This window comes from Symphodus melops, assembly GCF_947650265.1.
Source record: "Symphodus melops genome assembly, chromosome: 11".
NCBI lineage: Eukaryota > Metazoa > Chordata > Actinopteri > Labriformes > Labridae > Symphodus > Symphodus melops.
In genome coordinates this window covers 15181324-15208901 of record NC_136701.1, presented here as the reverse complement: position 1 = coordinate 15208901, position 27578 = coordinate 15181324, and the positions used below count along the sequence as shown (strand labels likewise).

General features: G+C 40.3%; 1 protein-coding gene across 1 annotated transcript in view; it reads left to right on the top strand.

The window, feature by feature from the left end:
• LOC306831258 (rho GTPase-activating protein 26-like) overlaps window positions 1-27578 on the top strand; it is a 78498-nt gene that overhangs the window by 28647 nt on the left and 22273 nt on the right. The window contains exons 2-17 of the mRNA XM_079355227.1: window positions 5510-5605; window positions 7546-7607; window positions 8423-8494; window positions 13288-13389; window positions 13822-13932; window positions 14404-14508; window positions 15154-15283; window positions 15690-15790; window positions 17599-17693; window positions 19287-19365; window positions 20003-20039; window positions 20255-20320; window positions 21430-21504; window positions 21605-21689; window positions 22465-22523; window positions 26326-26431. Of these exons, the coding sequence (XP_079211353.1) occupies window positions 5510-5605; window positions 7546-7607; window positions 8423-8494; window positions 13288-13389; window positions 13822-13932; window positions 14404-14508; window positions 15154-15283; window positions 15690-15790; window positions 17599-17693; window positions 19287-19365; window positions 20003-20039; window positions 20255-20320; window positions 21430-21504; window positions 21605-21689; window positions 22465-22523; window positions 26326-26431 (1381 nt within the window). The remainder of the gene's footprint in view (window positions 1-5509; window positions 5606-7545; window positions 7608-8422; window positions 8495-13287; window positions 13390-13821; window positions 13933-14403; window positions 14509-15153; window positions 15284-15689; window positions 15791-17598; window positions 17694-19286; window positions 19366-20002; window positions 20040-20254; window positions 20321-21429; window positions 21505-21604; window positions 21690-22464; window positions 22524-26325; window positions 26432-27578) is intronic.

The window sequence follows — 27578 nt, the reverse complement described above, 5'->3', positions numbered from 1 at the left end:
AAGTGTACACAGCCTGTAGCTCTACGCCAGTAGGCTGTTTTGTTATTTGATCATGGATGACACAATTAGCAATCAACCAACACACGGTATGGTCATCAGTTTGAGTTTGAAGCTAAGGATGTTTTTTTTTTTTTTTTGCTGTTGTGGAGTTTTATATGTTAGATCCCTTCACAGTAACCCACTTACAAAAAAAAAAAAACTTGCTCATGTATGCATCTTTTCACAGTAACTGTATGCATTTGGCCAAAGAACAGGACTTCAAATCAACATGAAATACAGTGGAACTTCAATTTGGCTCACAAATACAAACCTCTCTAAATACTGTACCAGCGAGGCCACATGTGCAAGTAAATTCAAGCCAACTGCCTCATGTTTCTGCTACAGTCGGGCCAGGAACGATGCCAACTCCAAAACAATATTTACGCTGTTCCATACATTTCTTTCAAACGAAAGTGTAAACCTAAAGTCGGCCATTTCGACATGACGGACACTTAAATATGCCAATCCCCTGTTATTTAAATGTAGCCGGTTTAGGAGCGTCCTGTAAAATTGTGAGATTGTATAGAAGGATAAATGTCTTAATAAAAACGGTACCAGCTTTTGTGGTGGGATTTCACAGGATTTCACTACATGGTTGGAGTCAGAAGTTTTTCCTCTTACTCTTTGGGTCATGTAAGAATTTGATGAGGCGACTGAAATCTGACATTGTCTGCATCCATGAATAGTGTAAGTGTGTGTGTGTGTGTGTGTGTGTGTACTTGTCCCGCTTGATGAATAGTGTTTCTATCCGCATGCTCGCGGAACAAAGCTACTGCAGAGTTCAGACTACTGCTGGATATCCTGTTGATATCACACAGGCCCATTCTTTCAGCTGTGTGTTTCTCAGTTAATACACATTGCAGTTGTTGTGCTGTGTCGCTGCATGGCAGTGGTTAATTACGAATTCCTTTTGTGTTGCTTACAGTGCTCTGTGTGTGTGTGTGTGTGTGTGTGTGTGTGTGTTGCCCCACTCTTTTGTGAGCAGGTTGCCTGATTCCAGTAGTATCAGAGGTTCGTCATTTGTCATCAAACTGCAGACAGAGACTTTCATCATGCCATAAGAATTTATCCTATGACAAGCAAGTCATCTAAAATAAATCACAGAGACTCCAGAACGAATTGACATTAGGAGGAACAAAAGTAGATAAAGCTGTTTTTTTTTTGTTTTTTTTGTTTTGTTGTTGTTTTTTTGCCTTGTGCTGTACAGTGTGTCACACTTCATGAAGTACTGAAACAGCAGTAGCATCACAGAGTCAGAGCCCGCATCATGTTCACTCACCGGCCTACTGTGTGGTGGAGAAGTCAAAGTTTAGCCCCTTTCCATGCCGTTTGTTAGATTCACAGTGCCACATTGGATCAGAGTGTTTTATTTGCTGTCCTCCAAGCTGATAGAAGTTTTTTTTTTTTTTTTAACTTAGTGAACTGAAACAAATGCAGCAACATTGGTCTCATGTCCATTTAAAAAGAATGTAAATTCTGCCCAAAGTATTAGTAAGATCTGTGAATATAGGAAATCACTTCCGTAAAAAAAAAACAACCTCTCAGATGCTTTTAATTGCATTGTGATGGTTTAGTCTCTCTTTGACTGCTTGTATCTCTTTGTTCTTTTTTCTATATCGGAGCATTGAATGTAGTGAATAAGTAAAATAAAAAAGACCCCACCTGATTCATAAATTCATAAAGTCTAAATAGACGTAGCATGACAATGCTTTGTTGCGACTCGTTTATAGATACATTCATGGATATACAAGTCCCGTGTGCATGTGCTGTAGTTATAATGCTGTTTTTGGTGGTATGAGTCCTGAGTTGTAAACGGAGGGTGGAAGTGAGAGAGGGAAGAAGGGGGGGGGGGGGGGGGGGGGGATTTCTTGTTGGAGAAGTGTGAGAAGATGGGAAGAGGACTGAGAGGCATGTGTCAACAGGGTCACCTATTTTTAGCTGTCAGTGTCCTCTGCTGGCCTTCCTGCCTGAACACAGCCTTGGAGACACACACACACACACACACACACACACACACACACACACTCTCAAATACTAGTTAGCAGTGACACCATAGCATCCTCAAGGCATCTTGCGTCTGGGAGCACCCAACAATGTGTCTTTTTTTTCTTTCTTTTTTTCTCCCCGTCAGCTGTAAATCTAATACTGCATATTTGAAACATTTATTTCATGCAGTGGTAGAGTAGGGTCACTCAAACAACCGACAGACACAAAAATGCAAATGATAAAGTGTATTAATGTGGACTGTTCAAGCTCATGGAAATCTGAGCCTAATACTGCCTAAGAAGAATATCAATATGTTTGAAACAATACAAAACAAACCAGAGTTTGTCCCTCTTTTCCAGCACGGATATCCTGCCTTAAAGTAGGTTTAAAAGTAGTCGTGTACATTAGTGAATGTTTTGTTTTTCTTCACCTTGGTCTTGTACATTTGAACCTGTGGGTGAAAACAGCAACCATACATGGAAACCTATCAGCACTGACTTACATCAGTAGACATTCTTTACATGGAAACCTCTCTGGAAAATGTACTTGTGACGGCATGTCATTCGTTCTTAATTACAAAAAAATAATAATTACATTTTGGCTCAAATCCGGATCATGCAAGCCAAGAATGTGTTTTTGATTCACAAACACAGGTTGCTTAGTTTGCTACGGTTGCCAGATTCTAGCAATGCATGGCTAAGGGGAGCAGTCTGACGCGCGTGATGTATCTGCGTGCATGAGCCAGAAAAAAGATTTGAATGTTACCTCATCGCATTGTTTGCCAGAATGTACAGTAAGTCGTACTCCAAGGGCAAGTAAGCTAAACACAAATGAAAGCTTGTAAGATTGTTTCTCGTTCAGTTTTGAAGCCATGATTTACAGAGTCACACTTCAGGGTCGTCACAGAGTTTACGTTTGTACAGATGAACAAGAAGGGAAAGGAGAGCTCGAGAGTGCCTGTGGCGTTGAGTACAATTTAGACCCTGTAAAATGGAGAAAGAAAATCTACTAGATCAGCGTATGGTCGAGTGGACGCCTACAAGTGCACACTTTCAAGTACACAGCTGCTATCGTGTGACGCTATTACGGCTATCGGCGTCCGGTTTACACGCGACCTACCAAATAGGGCACAGGTGGCTGTGGAAACACAAACAGGAACCGAACCAAACCGTATCAAACTGTACCGATCCGTACCAGACCGCTCAGTGGAAACAGGGTTTAAGACTGACCAATGATAAAAGGTGAATATTAATATTAACAGCAAACGGCACCTCTTTATCCTCTGAATGAAACATTTTCTGTTAGTGCTTTAGTGGTTAGAGACTAAAGGAAAAATACTTTTCAGAGTACTATTCATTACACTGAAGCTCTCATCTGCAGCTGAGTAGTCCAGGCATAATAACATTGCTTTGTGCATACTTTTTTTTCCAAACTGCATACAATCACACCAATAGCAAGAAGATATCATCGTTAGTGTTGAATAAGAGACAGCTTTTAAGTGCATAGAAGTTCCTTTGTAATAAATAAACTTTGATATGATCTTATTTTCAAGTGCACACTATGAAGTGCACTTCCAAGTGCACACACGTTTGTAGAATGGCTAGAGACACACACGAGTGTTACAAAAACAAAATTGCTTAATATGTGACCTTTCAGGCACAACAACGTGGGTAAACCAGTGCAGCTTCCCTGTGGTCACAGTGATGGATAAGGACAACACAACTGCATTCTTTAATGGCACAAATGATCCCGAGCAGCTCAGTCCACCTCGTGACATCAACACTGTTTTCACCTGTTCTTTTGGCTGTTGTCACACTTTCATTTACTTTTAAATAACTGAGATAGGGACTTCTTTTTTTTATCTGGGGTTTAGTTTATGTACTAGTAGGTTCTTTATTTTCTTCCCAAGTAAAAGCAAGTTGTGTACCCAAGCAGGAAGCAAAGTACAGCTTAAGACTGAGATAAAATTATAATTAATTACAATTAACTACCGTACTGAAAATCACGCGCTTAATCACATTAAAGAATGATTTGACAGTCCTACTTTTAATGTGTAACAACATGAATGAAGTTTGGGGAAAAAAAAGTGTATTAGAGAATGACTGGAAGAACAGTGTTTTTTTTTCTTCTTCTCCAGCACACTGGATCTGTAAAACCACAGTTTATCCTTCATGGCTGAAGTGTGGTCTCAATTTGGTCATACTTAAGTTATTTTGACGCTACGGAGCCGCTGTGACTCACTGCAGACTGACTTTCTATGAGGTCTTCTGAGTCAGTCCGTGTGTGTGTGTGTGTGTGTGTGTGTGTGTGTGTGTGTGTGTGTGTGTGTGTGTGTGTGTGTGTGTGTGTGTGTGTGTGTGTGTGTGTGTGTGTGTGTGTGTGTGTGTGTGTGTGTGTGTGTGTGTGTGTGTGTGTGTGTGTGTGTGTGTGTGTGTGTGTGTGTGTGTGCCAGTAATAGTGTGAGCATTTCTGGCAGCTATTGCAGGAGCTGCTTGGCGTGCATTTATTTCTCCAACTGGCAAGTTGCAGAGGATCTTTCTGAAATTTTACGCGCACACACACACACACACACACACACACACACACACACACACACACACACACACACACACACACACACACACACACACACACACACACACACACACACACAGAGGACCTGTGGTATTGACATAAACATGGCCAATTACATTCTGTCTTTCTTCTCTCTCCACACTCACTGTCCTTTCCCTGACTCCCATCTGTCTTTCAAAAAGTCTCATGATCCAGCGTCTCATTACTTCCTGCATCCTTCTCTGCACATGTGTTTCCCTGTACTGTAACTTTGATTTTCGGGGCCATGAAGCTGAAGGAATAATTATCCAAAATCCTGCTCTTCATTACACTCAGTTTCATAGAGAGTTATTGTGAGAAGCGTCTATTTCTGTCTTCCCCCCCCTTTTTTTTGTTCTCCCCCTTTTCGCTCCCTCCTCTGATCCTGCACGTGTGGCTAACCTAGTCCAGTGATGGGAAATATAGCAGTGTGCGACCCTGCCTCTAAATGGAAGTGAAGCCAAACTGGCCATGAGTGTCTGTCTCCTAGGAGCTCTTAGCGCCTCATGTATTATTTGAAAGTCATCCGTCTGTCCGAGGCCTTTCACTGGCTCACTTGGCTCATGTGCCCCTTAGTTTAATGGAACCTTTTTTTTTTTTTTTTTTTGCACTATTCAGCACACACTTTACATGTGCAGACACACACAAAGTACACCCCAATGTACGAGCTGTCAACATTCATCACGAACACCACTGGCGGTCTACTCACAGTATCCACCTGTCTGCATTTAACTTGATTCTACTTGACGTGACAGCGTAACAAAGAGTGAAACATACAGAAACATCGACGACACAAACCATTTTGAACGTGCACCCTAAACAAGATAAATCTGTTTCTTCACTGTTTTGTGAGCAAGCCTCAGACTGTTTTCTATTCTCTTCTTTCGCTCAGGTCTCTCAACAGCCAAGAGGAAGTTCGCGGAGTCTCTCAACGAGTTTAAATTCCAGTGTATCGGAGACGCCGAGACGGATGATGAAATATGCATCGGTAAGCCTGCTGATGGTGCTCTCCAATCTATTGTGTGTTCTGTCTTGGAAGAGGGGGGAGCGTATAAATAGACGGAGAACTGCTCTGTCGTGCCTGTAAATAGAATGATAGCTGTATCAGCAGAAGGCCCAGCGTTGTTTTCAGCGCTGTGATACAATACAGCAGCAGATCATGTCTGCATATTCATTTTAGTATCAAAGCATATATATTCCTGGATGAGCAGAATGCATGTAAAAAGAGGCTGGTCCATTGAGTGGCCAGCCTTTTCCTTACAGGTTCTCAGAAATATCCTAAAAAAGTAGAAACATCATTTCTGCAACTAAAAATACATCCATTTTTTTTTTTTTTAGTGTGCAATGAAAATGCATATCTATATTAATGACTTTGTCCTTTTAAGAGACAGTGCACACATTTTGGTTCTTTAACGTTGGCTTTTATTATTCATATTCAAAAGTCCTTCAAAATAAACTTTTCTCTGTAATAGAGTAAATCACACACGCTGAGGCCCGTCTAAACCCGGCTGCTGCGTCCATGACTGTTACTTTTTTTTTTTTTCCCCCCAGCTTTTTTTCAAGGGGATTTTTATGGCTTTATTTTTGACATCGGACAGTGAGAAAGGTCATAAATCAGGGAAAGAGAGAGAGTGGGGAATGACGTGCGCGAAAGTAGCCTCAGGTGGGAGTTGAACCCGTGCCTGCCCTCATTTTTGAAGAGTTCAACTTGAAGTGACTCGTTTGACTTAATATTCCTCAATCCTGCTCTGCTTGTATTTGAACTACTCTTTCTTACACTCTTCATCCTGAAGCTAAACCCAACACAAAGGGCGAACAGGAACATGAATGTGGGAACATTTTGTCTGTTATTACTGAACAATAAATAATAATTCATTGCATGAACTCATCCTGGCCTTGCAGACCAGCGCTCTCTCTCTCTCTCTCTCTCAGTTGCCACGCCCTCTCCTGCTGCTTGGCTGTGTCTGTGCAGGCTGCAGCTCCTCCTCGGCCTGACCCGCCCTCGACTGTTGTTTAACTAACCCTGGCTATCTTTCCTGAACAGCTTGCTGCTCGACTGGGCTGCACCCCTGCACCGTTGTTTTAAGAGTATTCATAGTCATACCAAAAACTAATATCTGCTATAAATCCTCCATATGGATCAGTGTTAGGAAAAAAGCTTTTACACACGTCTTTTCAATAGGCAAAGAATAACATTTCAAGTCTTTTCTTAGGCAGCTTCTGTCTGGATGTAACATACTTTTATTTTCTACGGAGCCTACCGAAAGCCTAACTCCATTTTATGAGCTTCATTAAAGAATTTCTCTCTTTTTCATGACACCACCTCCACAGTCCTGCAGGTTCTGCTCTTCCAAAGTTTAATCTAACGTCCAAGAACCGAGTCTTCTTGATGTCGAAGAGCAGAATAGGTTTAAGCGTGTTTGTCAAAATGGGATCATTGAGGAAGGAACTCCATGGTCTGTGTGTTTGCATGTGTGATTTCCACAGGCTGCATGCGCTTGATGTGTGTGTGTGTAAGTGAGTGAGAAAGAGAGAGAGAGAGAAGTGTTGGACAGCGATGGAGGCAATTGAAGTGGAAACTCTGACCCCAAACAATGTAGCCATGCCTTTCTTGCCAACAAGCGGGAATACAAGCAGTGAGCTGTGCTCGCTGTGAAATGCCCGTCGAAACAAACCCTCGAAATTGCGGTTTCATTTCCAGTTAATTACTCTGCTGTGTCATGAGTGAGAGGTCCAAGAGCAGAAACAAAAGCCTCTTCCCCACCGGCTCATGCCAGCTCTCTTCAAACACTTTCTCTGTGCATGTCTTAACAGCACTATTTCAAATTCCATCTAACTCTCTCTCTCTCTCTCTCTCTTTCTCTCTCACTCTCTCTCTCTCTCCCTCTCTCTCTCTCTCTCTCTCTCCCCCAACATGTCTGTCCTCAGCCAAGTCTCTGCAGGAGTTTGCGGCCGTCCTACAGAACCTGGAGGACGAAAGGACACGCATGGTAAGTGTTGTTACAGATATAAGGGAACATTAAAGACAATTGCTTGAAGCGAGGGGGGAAACTGTTTTGCAAATAAAGCGTGATTTTACTCAGCAGATTTTTTAGATACAACAAAAACAACCCCCCAACACATTTCTAGTCAGCTGATATTATTTGCCCTTCCTATTATATTGATACGTTTTTAAGAAATATGAAATTAACAACAATGCTTGGAAGTGTTAAACAAATGGTGTCATCTCATAGTGACTTAAACAGAGCTGACTACCACTCCATTGGTCCCAATGCTTCCAGCACATGTAGCAAGAGCGTCATGGCACATCGTCGTAGCCCAGGCTGTAATTGATTTCTAACGCAGAACATTTCTTTTCGTTATTGTTAAATAAATGTTTGTTAAAAAGGACAAACAGCCTCTTGGGTAGATGTGCAAGCCAATCTGCGCACAATTCAGTGCAAAGATTCACAAGGGTTAGTTCTTGGTACTTCAACCTTGAAGTCGTCTTTCATATCTGTGTGCGGTCAAACTTTGGTTATGAGAACATTTCACATCATTTGGGCTCATAATTCACTGCTGATCCCTCAGAATGGATTCGATGCCTAAATGTGTTTTTTTTTTTTTGTCGCGTTCCTAGAAATGCACGTCATGGCTGGCATCATGTATTATTCAAGAACAGACTGTGTTGCTGCTCTCTAACCTCAGTGAATGGTCATAATTGAGCAGAAACGATACAGCATAAACACAACTGTAATTTGAGAGATGTCTGTGATGTGTACTTGCCCCTCTTTAACATTACAGTATGTGTGTGCTTGTCCCACAGATTGAGAATGCCAGTGATGTGCTGATTATGCCTCTGGAGCGGTTCAGAAAGGAACAGATCAGCGCCGCTAAGGTGAGGAAGGCCACTGGACTGGTGACTAAAAAATGTCTTCTCTTGTCCTTCAATATTGACCTACTGGCCGGAAAAGATTGCTCAGCAAATCAATACAAATCCTGTTAGTGCTTCTGCAGCTAGTTAGAGCAGACCGTTATAGTGCTTCCACACTTGCACAAAACTCCTGAACTTTTCAGGAGGAGCTGCATGTGTGAACGCCAACAGCCACATTTTTACCTCAGATTTTATCCCAAGTTTCTCCTGTCTGTCCCCTGTTTTTTTTTTTTGTGTGCAGAAGGGCAATGGGAGTGCAGACACTATGCATGTGACCCGTACAATCTCAATCACGTTTGCTACTTTGTTCCCTCCCCTCTTTTGTTGCGGTTGTGCTTCTGTCAAACTACAATTTGCAATGACATGAAGGCAAATCATTGTAACTATATTTAGGGGGCACCCTGTTGCTTCTTCAGCCACTTCTGAGTCGTTCCTTTTGCGTCATGCTTTACATCAGGAGACACCTTTTTTGATTGATTGCAGTCCCTGCAGAAGTGACAGCACCTTTCTCTGCTAACCCGGCCATTTTGCATTCAAATCTACATTAAACGGCAAGACTGCGGACTCTGCTGCAAGATCGCTCCAGTATTTGTTAGCGAGTCAGCAGCACTCATAAAAAGTGTGGTATTATATACTGATCACCAGAGCACTTCTCACATTTTAGAGTAATTTCCTTTTGTTTTCATACAGCGATTTGTGCACAGAACTATACACATACAACAAATAATTTGTGCTATGTCATGCAGACAGAAACAATCCAATCATACCACATTCTGTAGATGTGTGACTTTTAATGACATCTTCAGATGTCCTAGATTTACTCCACTAACCCTGTCAGTGGTTAGCACAGTGCAGCAGTCACGCTCGGAGCTTTCCCTGAGAGACTTTGGGATAGTCCCTTTTTAAGACAGGTTTGTAATATTTAACGCACATACAGAATATTTACTGCATGTCGAAGAGTCTCTCCCTCCTCTTCAGAGATCGTTCAGTAATGTCTATCAAGGTCTGCAGAATTACATGGCTAAATGACCTGAATAGGAGATTAGAGGAAACATAATCCTTCCATAAATCTCTGATCTCAATTGTGGGGGGTCTCGTAGGCCAGCAGGGCTCCCTCACTGCACGGCCCGTGTTGTTTTAATGTGACAGTGTGTAAATCTTGAGTGAACATACAGGAGACTGTGGAAACACTTAATCAAGTCGTTTACCAGGAGGATAAGAACATCATTTACCGTACAAATAATGTTTAAATTTCACTTTTAAATTAAATTATCTCTACAGCCTTACAAATATCACATAACTGACAACCATTCTCATGTTTAAGGACGAGGAGTATAACATATTTTAGGGGTAATCTCTTTCCCAACACAGTATAGATGCCATATTTGAAATCCCTCTCCTACAGGTCAGGGAGAAGTCACAGCTGAGAAGCCACAGGGGTTCCTCCGATACATTCAGCCTTAAACATGTTAATCGTGTAAATTCTGCTAATCCGCCCTTTTATTGCAGGTCATTGTTTAATTGTGACTCGATGGCCGGATTAAAAGAAGTGAATGCATAGTCTCTATGCAGTAAGGTCAGAGCGAGCGATGTACTAATCCCAGTTTAGCCCTAAAAGAACTGACCACGTCTTTGCCTGGCACAGTTTTACCTTTGCTCCACGGCTCTTAGTCCTGTGACTCGCCAGGTGTTTCAGTAGAATATTTAAAACTGTTTATTGAAAGAAAACATTAAGAACAGGGGAGTCCTCTCATTCACCACAGAATCCAGGGGATTCAAATACTTGGAATGGGTCTTAAAATGTGTTGCACAATTAGGACAATTTCATTGTGGCAACCAAACCATGTTAATGACAACGAGCTGGTAATGTAAGGCCTTTCTAAATCTAAAAAAATAAATAAATGCATTTTTGCTGCAAGAACAATAACTTTTCGGGATAAACAAATTCAAGATGAAGTGTCTCAAAGAATGTTGATTACAAGTGTTGGTGTCCTTTTGTGAATTTAGTACGAGTAATAAGCAATTCAGTCAGCCGTGCAACCGTGCTCGCAGTATTCGAATTCAATTTTGTAAAATTCCAGAAAGTCTCACACCATGTGGTGTTTGCAGAAACAGTCAGGGAGTGATGATGTTTCATGCTGCGTCATGTTTCACTGGGACTTCCTTATAATTGTTGACATGACGCCGCAGTTGTGTGTGTGATGAGTCAGACTGGTGGCAGGTGCTGGAAATAGACCAGGAGAAGTGTTAGTTAACGTCATACTGGGAGGAGATTGCCACCTTCTGGCCGCCAATGGAATTACATTCATATTAAATAAACTATCATATGCCTTCTATAGTTAAAAAAGATTGAGTACAACTTGGTACACTGAATGATAGAAAAATAACAATCACGTGGCTTTTTTTTTAATTTATTTTTTTTATATATTTTTGGGGGGCTTTTTGCCTTTTATTGGATAGGACAGCTGAAGAGATACAGGAAGTGTTGGGAGGAGAGAGTTGGGTAAACATGCAGCAACAGGTCAGATCAGAACTTATGGGTGCTACAGTGTTGACGTCGGCCTCTGTAAATGAGGCGTGCGATATACACATTAGGTCACAAGGCCCTCAACAATAGGCTATTGTACACCAACTCTAGAAAGTGTACAAAACAATGAATTGGCTGGTCTTTTTTAAATGTCAATCAAATTCCGTTTGTGAAACTTGTAATTAGGGACACATTAGATGGATGCAGCTTCATTTATTTTGAGACGTGATTACCTCCATTAACATGAAAAAGTAAAAAAAAAAAAAAAACCTAGAACAAAGGCCTTGTTGTTAAAAGGAACATTCGTCATCTCTGATGGTTTCTGCAGCTGCTGTCTGTTCCTCCTTTTGGCCCAGAGCACTGATTCTTTCTGTTCAGACTGGCTTAGCAGAGAAACACTTAAAGACTGGAACATGGGGCTGGAATTATCTGCTTGTCTGGGGTTAGACTGACAAGGTGCATAGCTTTTTTTAAGAGCGGTTGGAAAAACAAAAAATGCTACGAGAACTCTACAAATCCGTGTCACAAAACTTTTCAGTAATTAGAAAATATCACCCCAGTCGTTTTCTCTTCTGCAGATGTTTCACTGAGGTTTCCCAAATATTTTTTTTTGACCATGAGCAAACATGCAAGGCCTTCAAAGTGAAGCATCGGTAAGACATTATAATAACCATCTATAAAGGGTAACTAAGGGTAAATAGATACGGTAGTTAATTAACCTTTAGTTAATAGTTATTTACTGTTAACAAACAATGAAATGATAGTTAATGTTTTTTTTAATGATTTTGTAATGATAATAATTTTCATGTTAACAGTTGATGCACACATTATAACATTTTATACACTTTATAAAGTGTTTGTTAATGATTAACAAAGGATTAGTAAACCTTGATGATGGTTTTTAAAACATCTATAAACATTACAGAGACACATGGACCAGATATTTGTGAATGGTTTATAAATGTTTTATAAAGTATCTATTAACGTTATTTGGATGTTATTGTAAAGTTGGAACTAAAGTTTATAATCCCTTACTAATGTTTTATAAAGCATCTATAACATGTTTTAGATAGATCAATAATGCTTTACTAATGGTTAATAATTGGATTATAAACCATCTACAATCTTTATCTGGATGGTTATTGTAAAGTTGTTTTATAAACCATCAAGGTTTACTAATCCTTTGTTAATCATTAACAAACACTTTATACAGTGTATAAAATGTTATGTGTGCTTCAATAAACTTTTAATACAACATCAATTATAACATTACAAATCATTAAAACATTTATTTACTATCATTTCATTGTTTGTTAACACTAAATAACTAACTAAAGGTTAATTAACTATCTATTTACCCTTATTTTTTTATTCTTCCACCTTTAACTGCTTGTGTTGTTTTAACAATTTTAACAAAATAGAATGTTAACTTCCACACTAAGATAAAACTGATACAAGTGTTTTTGGTATTGCTGTTTTTATTCGATTAAATATTTGAATGCTTAATTTGCTACAAGCTCGTTTTCTTTAGAATATATTTCCAATGTGATTGAGGTCATTTCAGAAGCTCCAGTCTCTGTCATGTTGGGATAAAAGAAATGAGCTTCAGATAAAGAAATACAATAACATGAAGAGAGCAGGACACATGGACTGTAATAACACCCTGGGGTCTCTGGAGCTGACCCACCCTGATCTGCCTCTCCTCTGTTTATATTTTCACTCCTCTTTCTCTCTCTCTGTTCCTCTTCCCTGGTATCTACATCTTCCCTTTAATACTGGCCTTAGTTTGATTATGGTTTTGTAGTCCTATAGTGACTGATTATGACTATACATTCATTAGAAAACAGTCAGAAAAAGAAACATCTGGCACTTTTCTTGTGTGTCTCTTGATCTTGATGGACACTTTCCAGTTTTTCCTCTCTGTTTTTCAGTCGAACAATGTTAAAGAGACACACACCCTGCTCTATCTGTCCCTGGTTTATCATCAATCTATCTGTCCATCTCATATGTCAGTTTATCTATCATGATGTGAAAGACTCTGTTGTTTAAAAAGCAGCTGTTCGTCCTCCGAGGAACAACTCTATACTCAACTCTCTGAAAAAAACCCGGCACATTTTATGTGAAAGCTATAAAATAAACTCTTTTTTTAGTGACCATGTTGAATGTGAGGGGAATTAAAAAAGACTTCATTTAATGTGATAACTCAGATCATTTCTCCTTTCTCCTACAGGAAGCAAGGAAGAAGTATGACAAAGAGACTGAGAAGTATTGCGCAGTGCTGGAGAAGCACCTCAGCCTTTCAGCGAGGAAGAAAGAGTCACATCTCCATGAGGTAGGATGTGTCTGAGATTATATGTTCATAGCTCTCTTCCGCCCCCCAACTGTTTTCCTCAGCAATAGTTTTACACTGAGAGTCTGAGGCTGCATAATGTACAAATGAAACGGAGCATGTCCATATCCACATCTCAGATCTCCCCGCCTATACCTGTCGAACAGCCTGAAATGTCAACATCCTTCAACCCAGACAGGCGTTCAATGACAGTTTATATATTGAGTAGAAACAGAGTAACAGATCTTTTTCAGGGTTTTAACAGGACACGATGTCCTTTAACCACTGAGCAGGGGTTGACTGGACACATCAGCGGTACCGCACACCCGTCTCTAAGATGGGCCAAGGACAGTGAGGAGCATTTGACTTGAGTCAGTGAGCGAGTATTTGGAAGTGAATTAAAGTGTCTCTTTTGAATTTCCTTCCTTGTCTTAGGCCGACAACCAGGTAGACAACGTCCGGCAGCACTTCTATGAGGTTTCCCTGGAATATGTCTTCAAGGTGCAGGAGGTCCAAGAGAGGAAGATGTTTGACTTTGTGGAGCCTGTAAGAAAACACCCCTCTTCTTCTTCTTCTTTTTTTTTTTTTTATTCATTTCTTATTGTTTACATTTCTAGCCTTAATAACAGTTATTCATTTCACATATCGGACACATAGTCTTTTCTCTACACTCACTGTGTTCTAATGTGGAGAAACAGTTTAAAGGCTTGTGGAAAAAAATGTATCTCTTGAATTTGCTGAATGGAACATGTAGAGCCTTCTTAAACACTCCTCCTGTGTTTTTTTTCCTCCACTTTATATTCCTTCTGCTCTTTATTTCTACCTCTCTATATTCCCTTTCCCTCACATTCCCATTCTTCTACTTTTTCGCGTCTCCTTTGAGTCTTTGTCTCATCATAAATCTTTTCTTATTCCACATTTGCTTCACCTGCCCTCTTATCCTTTCTACTGTCTCTTCCTTTCCTTCATCTGCTTCACCTTCTGTCTGTTTTTTTTTTTCCGCTTCCCCTACCTCAGCTGTTGGCCTTCCTCCAAGGCCTGTTCACCTATTATCATCACGGCTATGAGTTGGCAAAGGACTTCAACCACTTCAAGACGGATCTCACCATCAGCATACAAAATGTAATGTCACACATGCACTCACACACAAACAAAGAACGAGGTCAGACTGTAGAGGACTGAACGTAAATACACATTCAGGAAATGATGAAGACATCATTCGAAGCAAGAAGTAAAACATTCAGGTTTTTCCTACTTGCTGAGAGGTTGCTTTTGTCCGTCAGTGCCTGTTTTTTTTTTTTTTTAAATCCTTTCGGTGTAACAGGCATAGATTTGAAATGGCCTCACTGTTAGGAATTGGAAAGCAAAGAATTAGTTTAGTATCCTCAGCCCTTCAGTATTTCACTTTCAAGTCTAAAGAACATCTTAACGGTCAGTGTTGAGCCAATTAAGACAGCTGATGCTGCAGCTGAAATAAATTCTACGCTCACACCTTCACTTCTGAAATCGCCTTCAGCACACAAAATCCTCCTGACGAATATTCAAGCTCATATACGATGGTTTTACTTTTGTTAGCGTAACATAAAGAGGATTTTATGAAGCTCAACTGTTGTGTTTTTTTTCGGTCTTACAGTCTTGTTAAGTGTCTCCTCCTCCACTAAATCACTTTCAATAATAACATATTTGATTTTGCAAGTTCAGCGTACCTTGCATCAGAAATCAAAAGGCCTTTTTAAGGTGTGCGCTCCTCTCTTCTCGTGTTGACAGACAAGGAACCGTTTCGAGAGCACAAGGTCCGAGGTGGAGATCCTGATGAGGAAGATGAAAGAGAATCCACATGAGCACAAGAGCGTGAGCCAGCACACCATGGAGGGATACCTGTTCGTACAGGAGAAGCGTGAGTAACAGCGCTGTTCTCTGTGTGTGTGTTTATATGTCACAATAAAGACACATTTCTGCAATCATTTAGACTAGGCAACACTACTAAAACATGAATGAGTATGAAGATGTATGTTGGGGGTGGGGTGCGGGGGGTCTGTTCTGAACCCTGAGTCTGGTGAAGCCAACTTTGAGCCGTTTGAGATGTTAACAGCAGATTGACCGCAAGTTGTTACCATGGCAACATATCTCTCGAAAGCAGACATGATTAGGACTCGTTCTTTTTTTCCTCTTCTCGCTTTAACCCTTCTTCCTTTCTCGGTCTTTATTTTTCCATGACCTCCCTTCGTCTCATTTCCTGTGTTTTTGTTTTAACCCTCTCTCGCTGTCTCCATGACTTACACTTCTTTCTCGCTCCCCCTCAGGCTCATTTGTGTCCACTTGGGTCAAGTACTACTGCACGTACCACCGTGAGCCCAAGAGGGTCACCATGGTTCTGTTTGACCCTAAGTCTGGAGGGAAAATGGTGAGTAGCTTTAGACATTTTCAATACACAAACACAAACATGTTATCTTTCTGTATATCTATATATTTGTATAAAGCAAAACAAGAGGCTTTTTTTTAGCAACAGTAACATATCCAATCAAACGCAGACCAAGGTGCACACAAACCTACTCAAAGAGACAAAAACAAAAACCTTGTATACCTTCAACCTTTTATAATTTGCACTCAGTTTCCACTCTGTTGGTCACAATGGGCCGCTCTCCAGGTCTCATTAACACACTCGCCTGCCTGCAGAGCTCAACAAGCTCTCATTGTTTGTAAAAGGGGAGTGTTTATATTATTCCCAAATACATAACAAAAGTGTCTATTAGGACTTTCCAGGAAGCTGCATGTACGTTTTAAGAGCAGAAAGCTGTTCAGCTGTGATAAAACATCGACAGAGAATGTCAAGTTTTGAGACAATCCTTCAATATAAAAGTGCAGGAGCGTTTTTTTTCACGCACCATTTCACACTCTGACACACTCGTACAGAGAGTGATTAATAACCACTTCTCCCTCAACAGCCGACTCAGTAGATGAGAGTGCAGGGTTGTGAGTAAGGGGGATGACTCCGACTATTTTCTCAAAGTGTTATCTGTTATCACCATCTCCACCTACGCACTAAAGGACCAAGAGCTGATGCAAGTTGGTGCTTGCGGTTTGAGTGAGTGTTTAACTGAAGCTAAAGTGGAAACAGTGAACACATCAGCAAGCATTTTAACACTACACAGATGAAATAACAGATTATAGTGACTCGAAGAGGCAAGATGAACTTTTATGCAATTAAATCACATCTTCTTATGGCGCTTTCCTCAGTATGAAGAATGAATATGGAGAACACAACAGGTGGGAAAAAAAACAACACAATAGATTTAAAAAATGAAAAAAAGTAAGTGATGTTTATTCATGTAGCATCTCTCAAGAGAAGACATCTCAAAGTGCTCTCTCAGTAGTACTCTAAGTGCAGAAAGGTAAAAAAAAAAAGAAAATCGATAGACATAAACCCACAGAATCCAAACATGATACTGTTAATACTGTACATTGAAGCCCAGAAACACAAGGCATTAAATTAAATCTTTTTTTTTTTTTAATCATAGATAGAAAGGTATTATAGATGAGATGTTTTGTTAGTGCTTTTTAAGCTTCTGTGCTCTGCCTGGTTAGGAACAGCGTGTGGTGCTTTTCAAATTCTGGCTTTAAAAACTGACAAATTCTTTTTTTTTAATTTTTTTTTTATATTTATTTTCGGGCTTTTATGCCTTTATTTGGATAGAGTTAGAGAAAGTGGATAGCGTTGGAAATTGGGGAGAGAGATGGGGTAGACATGCGGGAGATGGGCTACAGGCCAGAATCGAACCCTGGCCGCCCGCGTGAGGACTGTAGCCTCTAAACATGGTGCCTTCTAAACGCATGCGCTGCCACCGTGCTACCGGCGCCCCCAAAACGGACAAATTCTTACAGTTGCTCATAAACCTGCAGGGTCTTAACGTAAAATGGAAGTTATTTGTTTAGATTATCTACATGAAATGAATTTATATTAGCTTGTTCTTCTAGCACAATGTGTTTACAATTACAAGGGACACATGTGAGTGGGGGGGGAGTAGGAGTTCTAAGATTTCATCCATGCTGAGGTAAGATCTATGCCATTGGTTCCTTGGAGATTTGTTTCCTCTTCATTGAAAAAAAACCAAAACATAATAAGAATGTTTGGCATCACATTTTGGCCCCACATTCTCTGGATTACTTTTTTATTTATTATTGTTATTTTATTTTTTTTGTCTTCTTTGTCAGGGAGAAGAAGAAAGCTTCACTCTGAAGTCGTGCACAAGGAGGAAGACAGACTCCATAGAAAAGAGGTTTTGTTTTGACGTGGAGGCTGTCGACAGGTGAGTCAGCGTGTGAATTTACATACTGCGTGGCTCCCATTCAAACGCTGGACTTTTTTCACAAAACCTTCCTTTCAACCGCTTCACACAAACATGTCGCACACTAAAACTGAGTAGTGCCTCGTGAAAATGTAGCTGTAGAATTGTTTTACGCATCATGTGATTTAAAATCAATGATGTTTTTACCAGCACATTGACAGCTCAGTATTTGGTAAGTGTAAAGCAGTGAACAGACACATGGGGGCGCTCTGTTGATTTTGATTTGAACACAGTTGTCCTCACAGGCACTGTCCCCCCTGAACAATTCCCTCCTCCCTTCCTCCGCCTCTCCCTTTTCTACCCCTCCCCTCCCTGCTGCCTCCTCCTCAACTTCAGTCTGCCCCCATCCAATTGACTCAACCTGTCATCATCTCATCCTCTTGTTTCCACTTTCCTGGTTTATTTATACCCTGTGTGTGTGTGTGTGTGTGTGTGTGTGTGTGTGTGTGTGTGTGTGTGTGTGTGTGTGTGTGTGTGTGTGTGTGTGTGTGTGTGTGTGTGTGTGTGTGTGTGTGTGTGTGTGTGTGTGTGTGTGTGTGTGTGTGTGTGTGTGTGTGTGTGTGTGTGTGTGTGTGTGTGTGGTGTTCTTATGTTGTGTGTTTGTATACATCTAAAGTCATTTAAGTCAAGGCCTTAGCTCACATCACAGTTGGTTTGTGATGCTTTGCATGCGTTCGTGTGTATGTGTGTTTGGATTTATGTCGGCAGGTGTTTCGTGGTTGAAGGACAGCTTGAAGAAAGGTGTGTGTGTGAGTGTGTGCAGGAGCATGTAGTGCAGCCGAGTTGACAGCTGAAGGTGACCAGTGTACAGGATAGGTGTGTGTGTGTGTGTGTGTGTGTGTGTGTGTGTGTGTGTGTGTGTGTGTGTGTGTGTGTGTGTGTGTGTGTGTGTGTGTGTGTGTGTGTGTGTGTGTGTGTGTGTGTGTGTGTGTGTGTGTGTGTGTGTGTGTGTGTGTGTGTGTGTGTGTGTGTGTGTGTGTGTGTAATTCCTAGTTTCTAATTCAAATAAATCTGTTTGTTGGTGATTTTTTTTTTTAAGCTGAATTTTTTTGTCCTTATTTAATCTTTTTATTGAGATAAATCTGTCGGTAACAATAAACTTGTCAAAATCTGTGACAACTAGAAAATTGTTTTTCTCTTACACAACTTTGAGATTTGTCTGCAGAGATTCTTCTTACACAACTGTGTTTATCTGAAGAGTGACAGCAGGCACTTTGAATTCAGTAAAGTTGAGTGTAAATTGAAATCCTGGACACATTTCAAAATAAAATTAATCCAGTAATTGCAAAGTTGAATGTGAAAATAAAGGAAAATTCTTCCTCAATAAGCTCTGTTTATAGTGGCAAAAAGGTGTTCTTGTGTTTTGAAGGCATATTTACATTTATACATTTTTTCTCTTGGTCACAATATTGCAAGTTTTTTGTGAACATTTCATTGACCATGTTTTATGCTGAACAATATAATATGCTCGATACTCATATGAGCTCTGTGTGTGTGTGTGTGTGTGTGTGTGTGTGTGTGTGTGTGTGTGTGTGTGTGTGTGCGTGCGAGAAGGTCGGGAGTCATCACTATGCAGGCTTTATCAGAAGAGGACCGCAGGCTGTGGATGGAGGCCATGGATGGGAGAGAACCGGTAGGTAACCAAGGTTACAGGTTTTGTTCTTAGAAGAGGAGAGAGAGAGAGAGAGAAACATGTCCACGTTGCAAAACATTATGTTCATCATTAAAGATCCTTTTTGTAGCATAGCTTTGACGTATATGCTGTCTGTACACTCATTGCATCATTTTACCTATGAACATGAAGCAATGGTCCCAAAGCAGGGGGCCTGGGCACATACTGTAGAAGAAGTCCTGAGATTAATATGAAGGGACAGAAAAGTAATGGATGGAAAAGGAAACCTTTTTTTTTTTCATTTCGGTTTATACCTTGTTAATGAACAGCTTTGAAGCCTTTAGACTGGAAATGTGTGCCATGTCTCACATCATTCTCGGGTTTACATTGAACACATGCTTGTATTGACCTTCAGAGACAGGACAAACTCACCACTTACCATGTTGATATGAAGCAACATAAAACCAATTCATTCTAAAGAAGTATACAGAAGTGAGGAATATTTAAACATACCAACATAGAGTGACATGCTGGTATGTGTTTTATTTAAAGTCTGCTTCCTGTTTTTTATAAAGATCAACAGGTATGAGAACGCATAAAAGCGCGTGCGCATGTTTTTAGACAGAGTTGTTGAAACGCGTTTTCTTTTTATCCACAGGTCTACAATTTAAACAAAGACAACCAGGCTGAAGGCAGTAAGTGGCTTTCTTTGTTTTACACAATTAATTAATTGACATTTCACTTTCTGTATAAAAAGTGTTTGTGATGTTTTTAATTATATTGCTTTATTAAAATAAAATTTAAAAAAACAGAATCTTTTACGATTTTGTTTTGGCCAGATGTATCGGTCAAATTATCGAACTATAGTGTCATACTTCATACTGACTCTGTCTGACTTCCTCTCCATCAGTGGCCCAGCTCGATGTGATCGGGTTCAACGTCATGAAAAAATTCATCTATGCAGTGGAGACCCGAGGTAACAAGACAACTTAGATCCATAGTTAATTAGTTTTGTTCTGTTTATTTCGTGCTTCTTTCTGCCACCATAACTGCATACAATACATTTCCACCTCTTTGTGACGCTTGTTTGAGTGTTGCATTAGGAACCCATTAGCAGACTTCTGGAGTAGCAACTAGCTTTATTAGCAGTAAGCAAAAATAAAATGAATATTAGTAAAGAAAATTTTAAAAAAAGCTCCCAGAAGAGTGAATGCGGTGTAGATAAAAGATGCTCTTCGGTTTTTTTTCTTACACATAGATCAGACAAGAGTGACGGATGTAAAGATGTCTGATAAGATGCAATACAGCGATGCCAGTAGTGGTTGCTACTAGCAACAGGATGTACGACTGAAACCAACCGAATGTGGTTAAATATAGCATGCACTTTCTTCTTTTTTTATTATAAGAAAATGAATTCAGGAGACTCCCTGGAGAACGAAAGGACAAATACATTACATGTAAGATGCGTATATGGTGGAAATTTAATCAGATACATCTCAACAATGAGAGGAGAGAAACTGTTGATGGGTTTTTTTTTTGTGTGTTAAAAATACGGACGTGTCTGAGCTGGAATCAGACCTTCCATCTTCCAATTGTTTTGTCCTCTTATCCATCTTCTTCAAAGAGGTGCTTCTAAAATTTTACAGTGAAGATCCATATTGTGCTATTAAAACATGCTCCTTTTGTGTGCTGCATCAAGAGCATCCATTACGCTACACGCTTTGGTTTCCATTGCTTGGCTTCCAATTTTTTTTTTTAACTGCTGTTACCACCCTGGATTGTTATCATTCACTACATTAGATACTTAAATATCTAAAATAAAACTTTTAACAAATCCTTATCAAACATATTTTTTACATGTGCATTTAAGGAGAACAGCCCAAAAACAAGAAGAACTGAGTGATGACAAAAAAGAAGTCTAAAGGCTGGCATTAAATTAGAAAAACTAAAAGGGCAGACAGAGTAACCAAAACGCCACCTCTGGTTACTCTCCTATTGTTTGTTAGGATTGTTTTGAAGTCTAAAAATCATCATTAGACGAGTAAAAACGGGTCTCTCCTCTTTCATTTCATTTTTTTTAACCAGGTATCAACGAGCAGGGCTTGTACCGAATCGTTGGCGTCAGCTCAAGAGTACAAAAGCTACTGGGCCTTGCTATGGGTGAGTGAAGAATCCCGCATGTGAAGTCATGTCTGAGAAAATAAGAATACAGTTCCTCTTCTGTTTTTATTATTTCATCTTTTATGCTTTTACCCATCAGATCCCAAGACATGTGCAGATGTGGAACTGGAAAACACAGAGTGGGAGATCAAGACTATTACGAGTGCTATAAAGCACTATCTCAGGTTTGTGTGGAAAGGCTTACATTATAGTGCATATAAGGTATACATGTAGAAATAGAAAAAGCGGCTGTTAAAGAGTTATGTGGACTGTAAATTAATCCTTTTATTTTGAAAATGCAGCAATCGTTTGCTCTTTTTCCTCTCAGTGCTAAGCATGTGCGATACCTATTTGCATCTTTTATAGAGAAGCTATTTAGGGCCTGAAGAAAAAGAAAGCTGTGTGCTCTACTTTATTTTCCACAAAGTTCCAAAGTGTGTTTCTTTTGCAGTTGTCGTTAAACAGCTTCCTTGAGAGCATCTACACATTTAGTTAAAATGGAGGGATCAGGATTAGGGGGTTAAGTGAAAGCAGAAAAGCATGAAAACACATCAAGGGGAAAGTGGTGTTCCAGCTGTGCTCAGTGTGCTGTTGTTCCCGAATAATTCTGCGCTATACGCAACGCTCGCTCGCATAGGTGCACATGCGCTTACACAAACGTACGCTCATTAGCGTAGAAGTGGGCAGTTATCAGCACATACACCACATGAACAGCATGAACATATCAGGTCAGGCTTCATTGAGAAGCAGCAGGAGCCACTCCACACCACAGGCAGCTCTTATAATCTGATGTATGACTGTGCAAGCTGGCGTGACGGCAAAGAGACGAGAAGGAGAACAGAGCTAGAGGTGTGAATATCCAGAACTGTCCACATGTACTGGTGTTTAGCAGGGCAGCCGACCCGCAAAGGTGTTTCCTCCATTCTCAAACCTGTTGTCTATTGTCTCGTGTGTTTCCAGAGTGCTGCCTGCTCCTCTCATGACGTACCAGTACCAGAGGAGCTTCATCAAAGCTGCAAGTAAGTGTTTCTCTTTTTACGTGTTTCATTGGCCTCTAAAGATGTGAGAGCAGCCTGCAGAACATAAAACAGAATCTGCTGCCGTTCAAGGTTGTTCAATTCCCACTGAGGCCTCCCATATATAGATACTGCTACGAGCTATTCTGAGACCCCATTGGATTAAAAATAACTCCTTCTGCTCTGAATAAAGGGCCGCACTTTGTAGATTATGTGCACAGATTGCATATCAATATCAATATGCGTCTTTAAGTAATAGATTTACGAGTTTTTTTTTTGTTTTTTTGTTTTTTTACAAATTGTTGTTGTACTAGAATCAGGTTTTCTTTGCCTCTTCTTTTACCTCTCTTTATACCCACCAGTTTGAGAAGAGTTTTCTAAGCATTCTGACCTCAACTTTATTTGCAAAAAAAAATGAAAACATTAATGATTCATCCCATTTAAATATGTCATGACTTGCTTTTACAAACAGGAAGCTCACCGGTGGAGAAACGAGTGCGCCCACTGTGCCAACCTCTACCACATTACGCTCATGTACTGTAACTCAGCCTCTGACTGTGCCGCTCTGTGTTGTGAGTGGTACACTGCATGTCACTGACCTGCTGCAAGTTGAGTTTTCACGCATGGGAGATTAGAAGCCATGGGATTGGAATTCGAATTACACAGAAGTACCACTTGGTTGGTGTTGGTGTGTTTCTTAAACGTGCAGAAAAAAAAGACTTTGCATGGTGGCTTTTCTCAACATAATCTAGGTTTGATCTAGTTGAGCTACGTCAGAACCTTTTAAGTCTAGTCCTTGCATCGTTCTTAACCATTTACCGTCTTCGTCTGTCTTCTTTACAGCAGCTTGTAATAAACAGGCCCTGTTCTAGCAGCAGCCACATGTGTATTGTAGCCCAGCCTAGTCTCTTCTGCTGTCCTACAGGATCTCTCGCTGAGTTGTTGTCTTTGTTCGCTAGTAGCTCAGACTTTAGAAAGCTAAGCTGACAGGGGGAAGGAACTCAAGGAAATGAATGCGTCTTTGGCAACGTCACCAGGAAATTGCTCAAACATGAGGCCAACTGGAGAGGAAAGAGTGTTGAAGGATATATTAGTAGAAAAGGAGGAGTGAGCATTTGGTTGTGGATGCCAGTTTAGCTGTTTTAAAACCAACCTCTGTTAAAAAGCATTCACGGATTTGGTCGAATGATAAAAGAAAAAATGCTTGCCCACTTATTATTTACAGATTGTTTATTTCTTGCCGTTTTGCTTTCCTTCTATTAAAAAGCTTCTCCCTCAGCCATTCATCAGACCGTCTGCATTTATGTGCTATTAAGTGTGTGGATGCATATGTGCAAGAATGCATGTTTGCATGTGTGAGCAGACTTTTCCACTGTTTTCCAAAGCAGTATTCTGCAGACACAGTGGGGTGCTTTGAGGACAGTGTCCTCAATCAAACTCTTTCTTTCAGCTCCTCCCTTCCTCCTCCTCTCTTTTCATGCCTTCTCCCCAACTCCACCTCGTCTTCCTCTTCCTCCTCCTCTAGTTTCATCTTGCCTTACTCTCCGCCGTCCTGTCCTGCTCTGGGTTTAAAGTTTCAAGTTTTTAACAGAGAGCGTTTTAAAGTTTCTTGGATCAAATTGCGGAAAAAATGTCCATTTATTATATATTTTTTTTCACCAGCACCTGACGGGCGTGGCGTGTTGTGTTGGGTCAGGGGGAAGAATTTTACTTTCAAAAAACCACTCCGCTGTCTTGAAGATGGATTACCCTAATCCCAGCAGTCACTACAATCACTTCAGTGTATTCTTGCTGAAATGATCCTTCTCATATGGCTCCTAAACCACAAAACAATGTTTTGCAGCATGCACTAAATGATTAAGATCATGAAATAGAGACTCAGAGAGAAAGACAAGAAAGAGAGAGGGTGGATCACAAGTTACAGTTCAGATTCCTGCCTTAGCCTGTAGGCTTGGAAACACATGTAGTAATAATACCTCTGTATCCAGTTCTTAGGCTTTGGTTCCTTTATAGCATTCATTTTAGTTTATTGTACTCCTCTCACTTCTGACTTTATCTGTTCAATTTTTCAATCTCTGAGAGCATCTGATATTTTCTTATGGGCCTGCATTCCTTCCATTGCTTCTCTTTGAGTTCAATGTACTGTAAGGTAAACGTGTTGTGTAAGGTTATTTACACAGATGGTTCATCACTGAAGTGTTTGCTTCATTACTTTGTTCATAAGGAGAGACGTGAAATAAGGACAGAAGCTTACACACTCTTCACTTTGTTAGAAAGTAGAACAGACCCACAAGGCTGATGACACTCTAACCATGACTCCATTTTATCAGCACATTGTCTATTTCTCTGTTATGTTGACATGGTTTAAAGAAAAATACATTTTTCCTGCATGATAATCTAAACCAGTCCTACCAGCGATGGCCCGTTTGCTCCTTCTTCACATCCAATAACTGTGAAGAAGTTTGTGTTTTACTCAAAGACAATTAAGAAAAGGATATGAATAAAACTCAAACTGGTTTAGATGGTATGGACAAAGTGTCATCTGCATAAAGCAGAGCCATAAAGTGACGGGTAGCTACCCTCTGCTTTGTATTTGCTGGTATGTGAGTGTAAACTAATATCAAAATGAGATGGTGAAAGATGGAAGTGATCTGTTGTATGTGACCTACAGTGATCACTTTCCACTCTTTGCTCAGCAACTATAACTTTAACAACAGTTGCACTTCTAGTCTAGTCACTCCTAGGTCGGAGTGTTTTTATGTGCCTTTCTACTCCAGTGTCAGCTCTGTTGGTTGGTAGGAAAGTGTGTGTGTGTGTGTGTGTGTGTGTGTGTGTGTGTGTGTGTGTGTGTGTGTGTGTGTGTGTGTGTGTGTGTGTGTGTGTGTGTGTGTGTGTGTGTGTGTGTGTGTGTGTGTGTGTGTGTGTGTGTGTGTGTGTGTGTGTGTGTGTGTTTATGTCTATGTGTGTTGATGCTCTGCTAGTTGGGGATGTATTGACTGCCACTGACAGTTGGGGCCAGAGGGTTGATCTAGTGTGAGTCTGCTGTCATCTCTCCATCGACCGGCTACCATGACTTATTATTGTCATTCATCAGCACTAGCTCTGCCTGCCTGTTTACCTGATACACCACTTACCTGCAGAGCTCAACACTGAACGACTTAAACTTTCCTCATTTGTCTCCGACTCCTTCACTGTGCCTTCCTTTTCTGGTATTTGCACGTCTTTGTAATGTGATGGTAAATTATTTAATGACTTATTGAAAATGCCATCTCAATAAAGGAGTCTTGTGGATGTAAGAAAGACTGATTTGACTCTGTTCAGGGTACCTGTTGGTTTCAGCAATATCTGATCGATAAAGAATAAATGAGTAATATGCAGCAAAGTTTGGCTGATGCTATGTTGTTGTGCAGTTTGGAACATGTAGGCTTTACAAGTAAGGCACTGGGGCCAGAAGAATAAAGACAGTCTGTAATAGTTGTAAAAACTGCCCAGATACCAGCAGAATATATGGAATGAATAAGACGGTACTTTCATTTCACTTGAAGTCCTCAAAAATGTCTTTTTCATTTGTTTTGTGTTTTTTATTTATTTCTTCAGCTGAAGAGTGACTGTCTTTATATCTGTGCACTGTGCAGGGAGGGAGACATTATGAATACAGTCTGAGTCATCCTTTAAACAATAAGAATAAACTGTCTCCACAGTCTGGTATTATGCACTGTAATTCACCTGTCCACTGCTAAGCTGAAGTCTTTATTCATTCACACCCTCTCTTTTTTATTTTTATTTTTAATCTTTCTCTGTTTAGAGTTGGACAACCAAGAGGCCAGAGTGACAGAGATTCACGCTCTGGTGCACCGGCTGCCTGAGAAGAACAGACAGATGTTGGAGCTTCTGATGAAACATCTGTCCAAGTAGGTGGAGACCTGAAGGACACCTGCATTCATTCATTGTCATGACATATCAGAAAGTGGGCCCTCTTAAAAACACTGCAGTATTTAAATGTGAACTCGGTCCTGTTGCTGTAATTCTCCTCAGCTTGATTGTTGTTGTTGTTCATCCTCGAGGAGGATTACAGATTCATGTAATCTCTTGACCACTTACATTAAGGCTGTGTGCACCGAAAATAGAAACCCATCCAATAGTCACCGGGACAAATCTATTTCCCGGGCTTATCCTTCAAAGGGAAAGAGGGGTTAATCATCAAGTAAAGGTCTTTCTGTGGACCCATGCAAATGTATAAGAAACCTGTTGAAGCATTTGAGAGTTGTTTTGATTGTTAGTAGGACAAAATCAGTCTTCATATTTATGGGGAAACTGATTTCAATGTGGTTTGAAGTAGTAAAATAGTCTTTACGTGTTTGTTTTTAAAGACTTAAATACATTCAGTAAGTAAAGGCTTTGCCATTGAAGCAATGGTAAACGTTAATGAAGGTTAGAAAATCCCAAGAAAAATATATTCCAGTGTTAGCCCAGTTGTCTCGATTTTTTTGGATTTTTTTTTTATTACCTGTAATTCACCAAATCAGTACTTACTGGGAAGTAATGGGATGTTACTCTCTCATTGAGCTGATTGGAAATGAGTGCTCTGCTCAAGGTTATTTCAGCAGATTAGACGATGAGCACTCCACATGATTAAGTTCAACCAATGTGTTGAAAGACTCCTGTAATGGTCTATTTTCTACTTAAGTCCATCACCTGGCATTAGCCAAGCATGTTAACTCGTTTACCTATAAGTTGTATTTGTTCTCATAGTGTAAATAGGCAAACGTTTACTGCATAGAAAAACTTGGAATCAAACAGGTTGTCTGGTTTCATAACCACAAGGCTGCTGCGGCTCATAGGCAAAAAAAAACAAGGGTTGGCTTACCTGTAATTATTAAGCTAATACTGGCAACCTGCAATGTGTATACCCTCTAAAACCACAACTAAGCCATGTGGCTTTCAAAGGCTTTTGTTGAACGGCAGCGTCATGACATAAAGTTGGATAAATGGGACATGAGCCAGGTTTACACAGCGTGCAGTCAGGTGAGAATGCAGGTATTCTGAGGACATGTACGT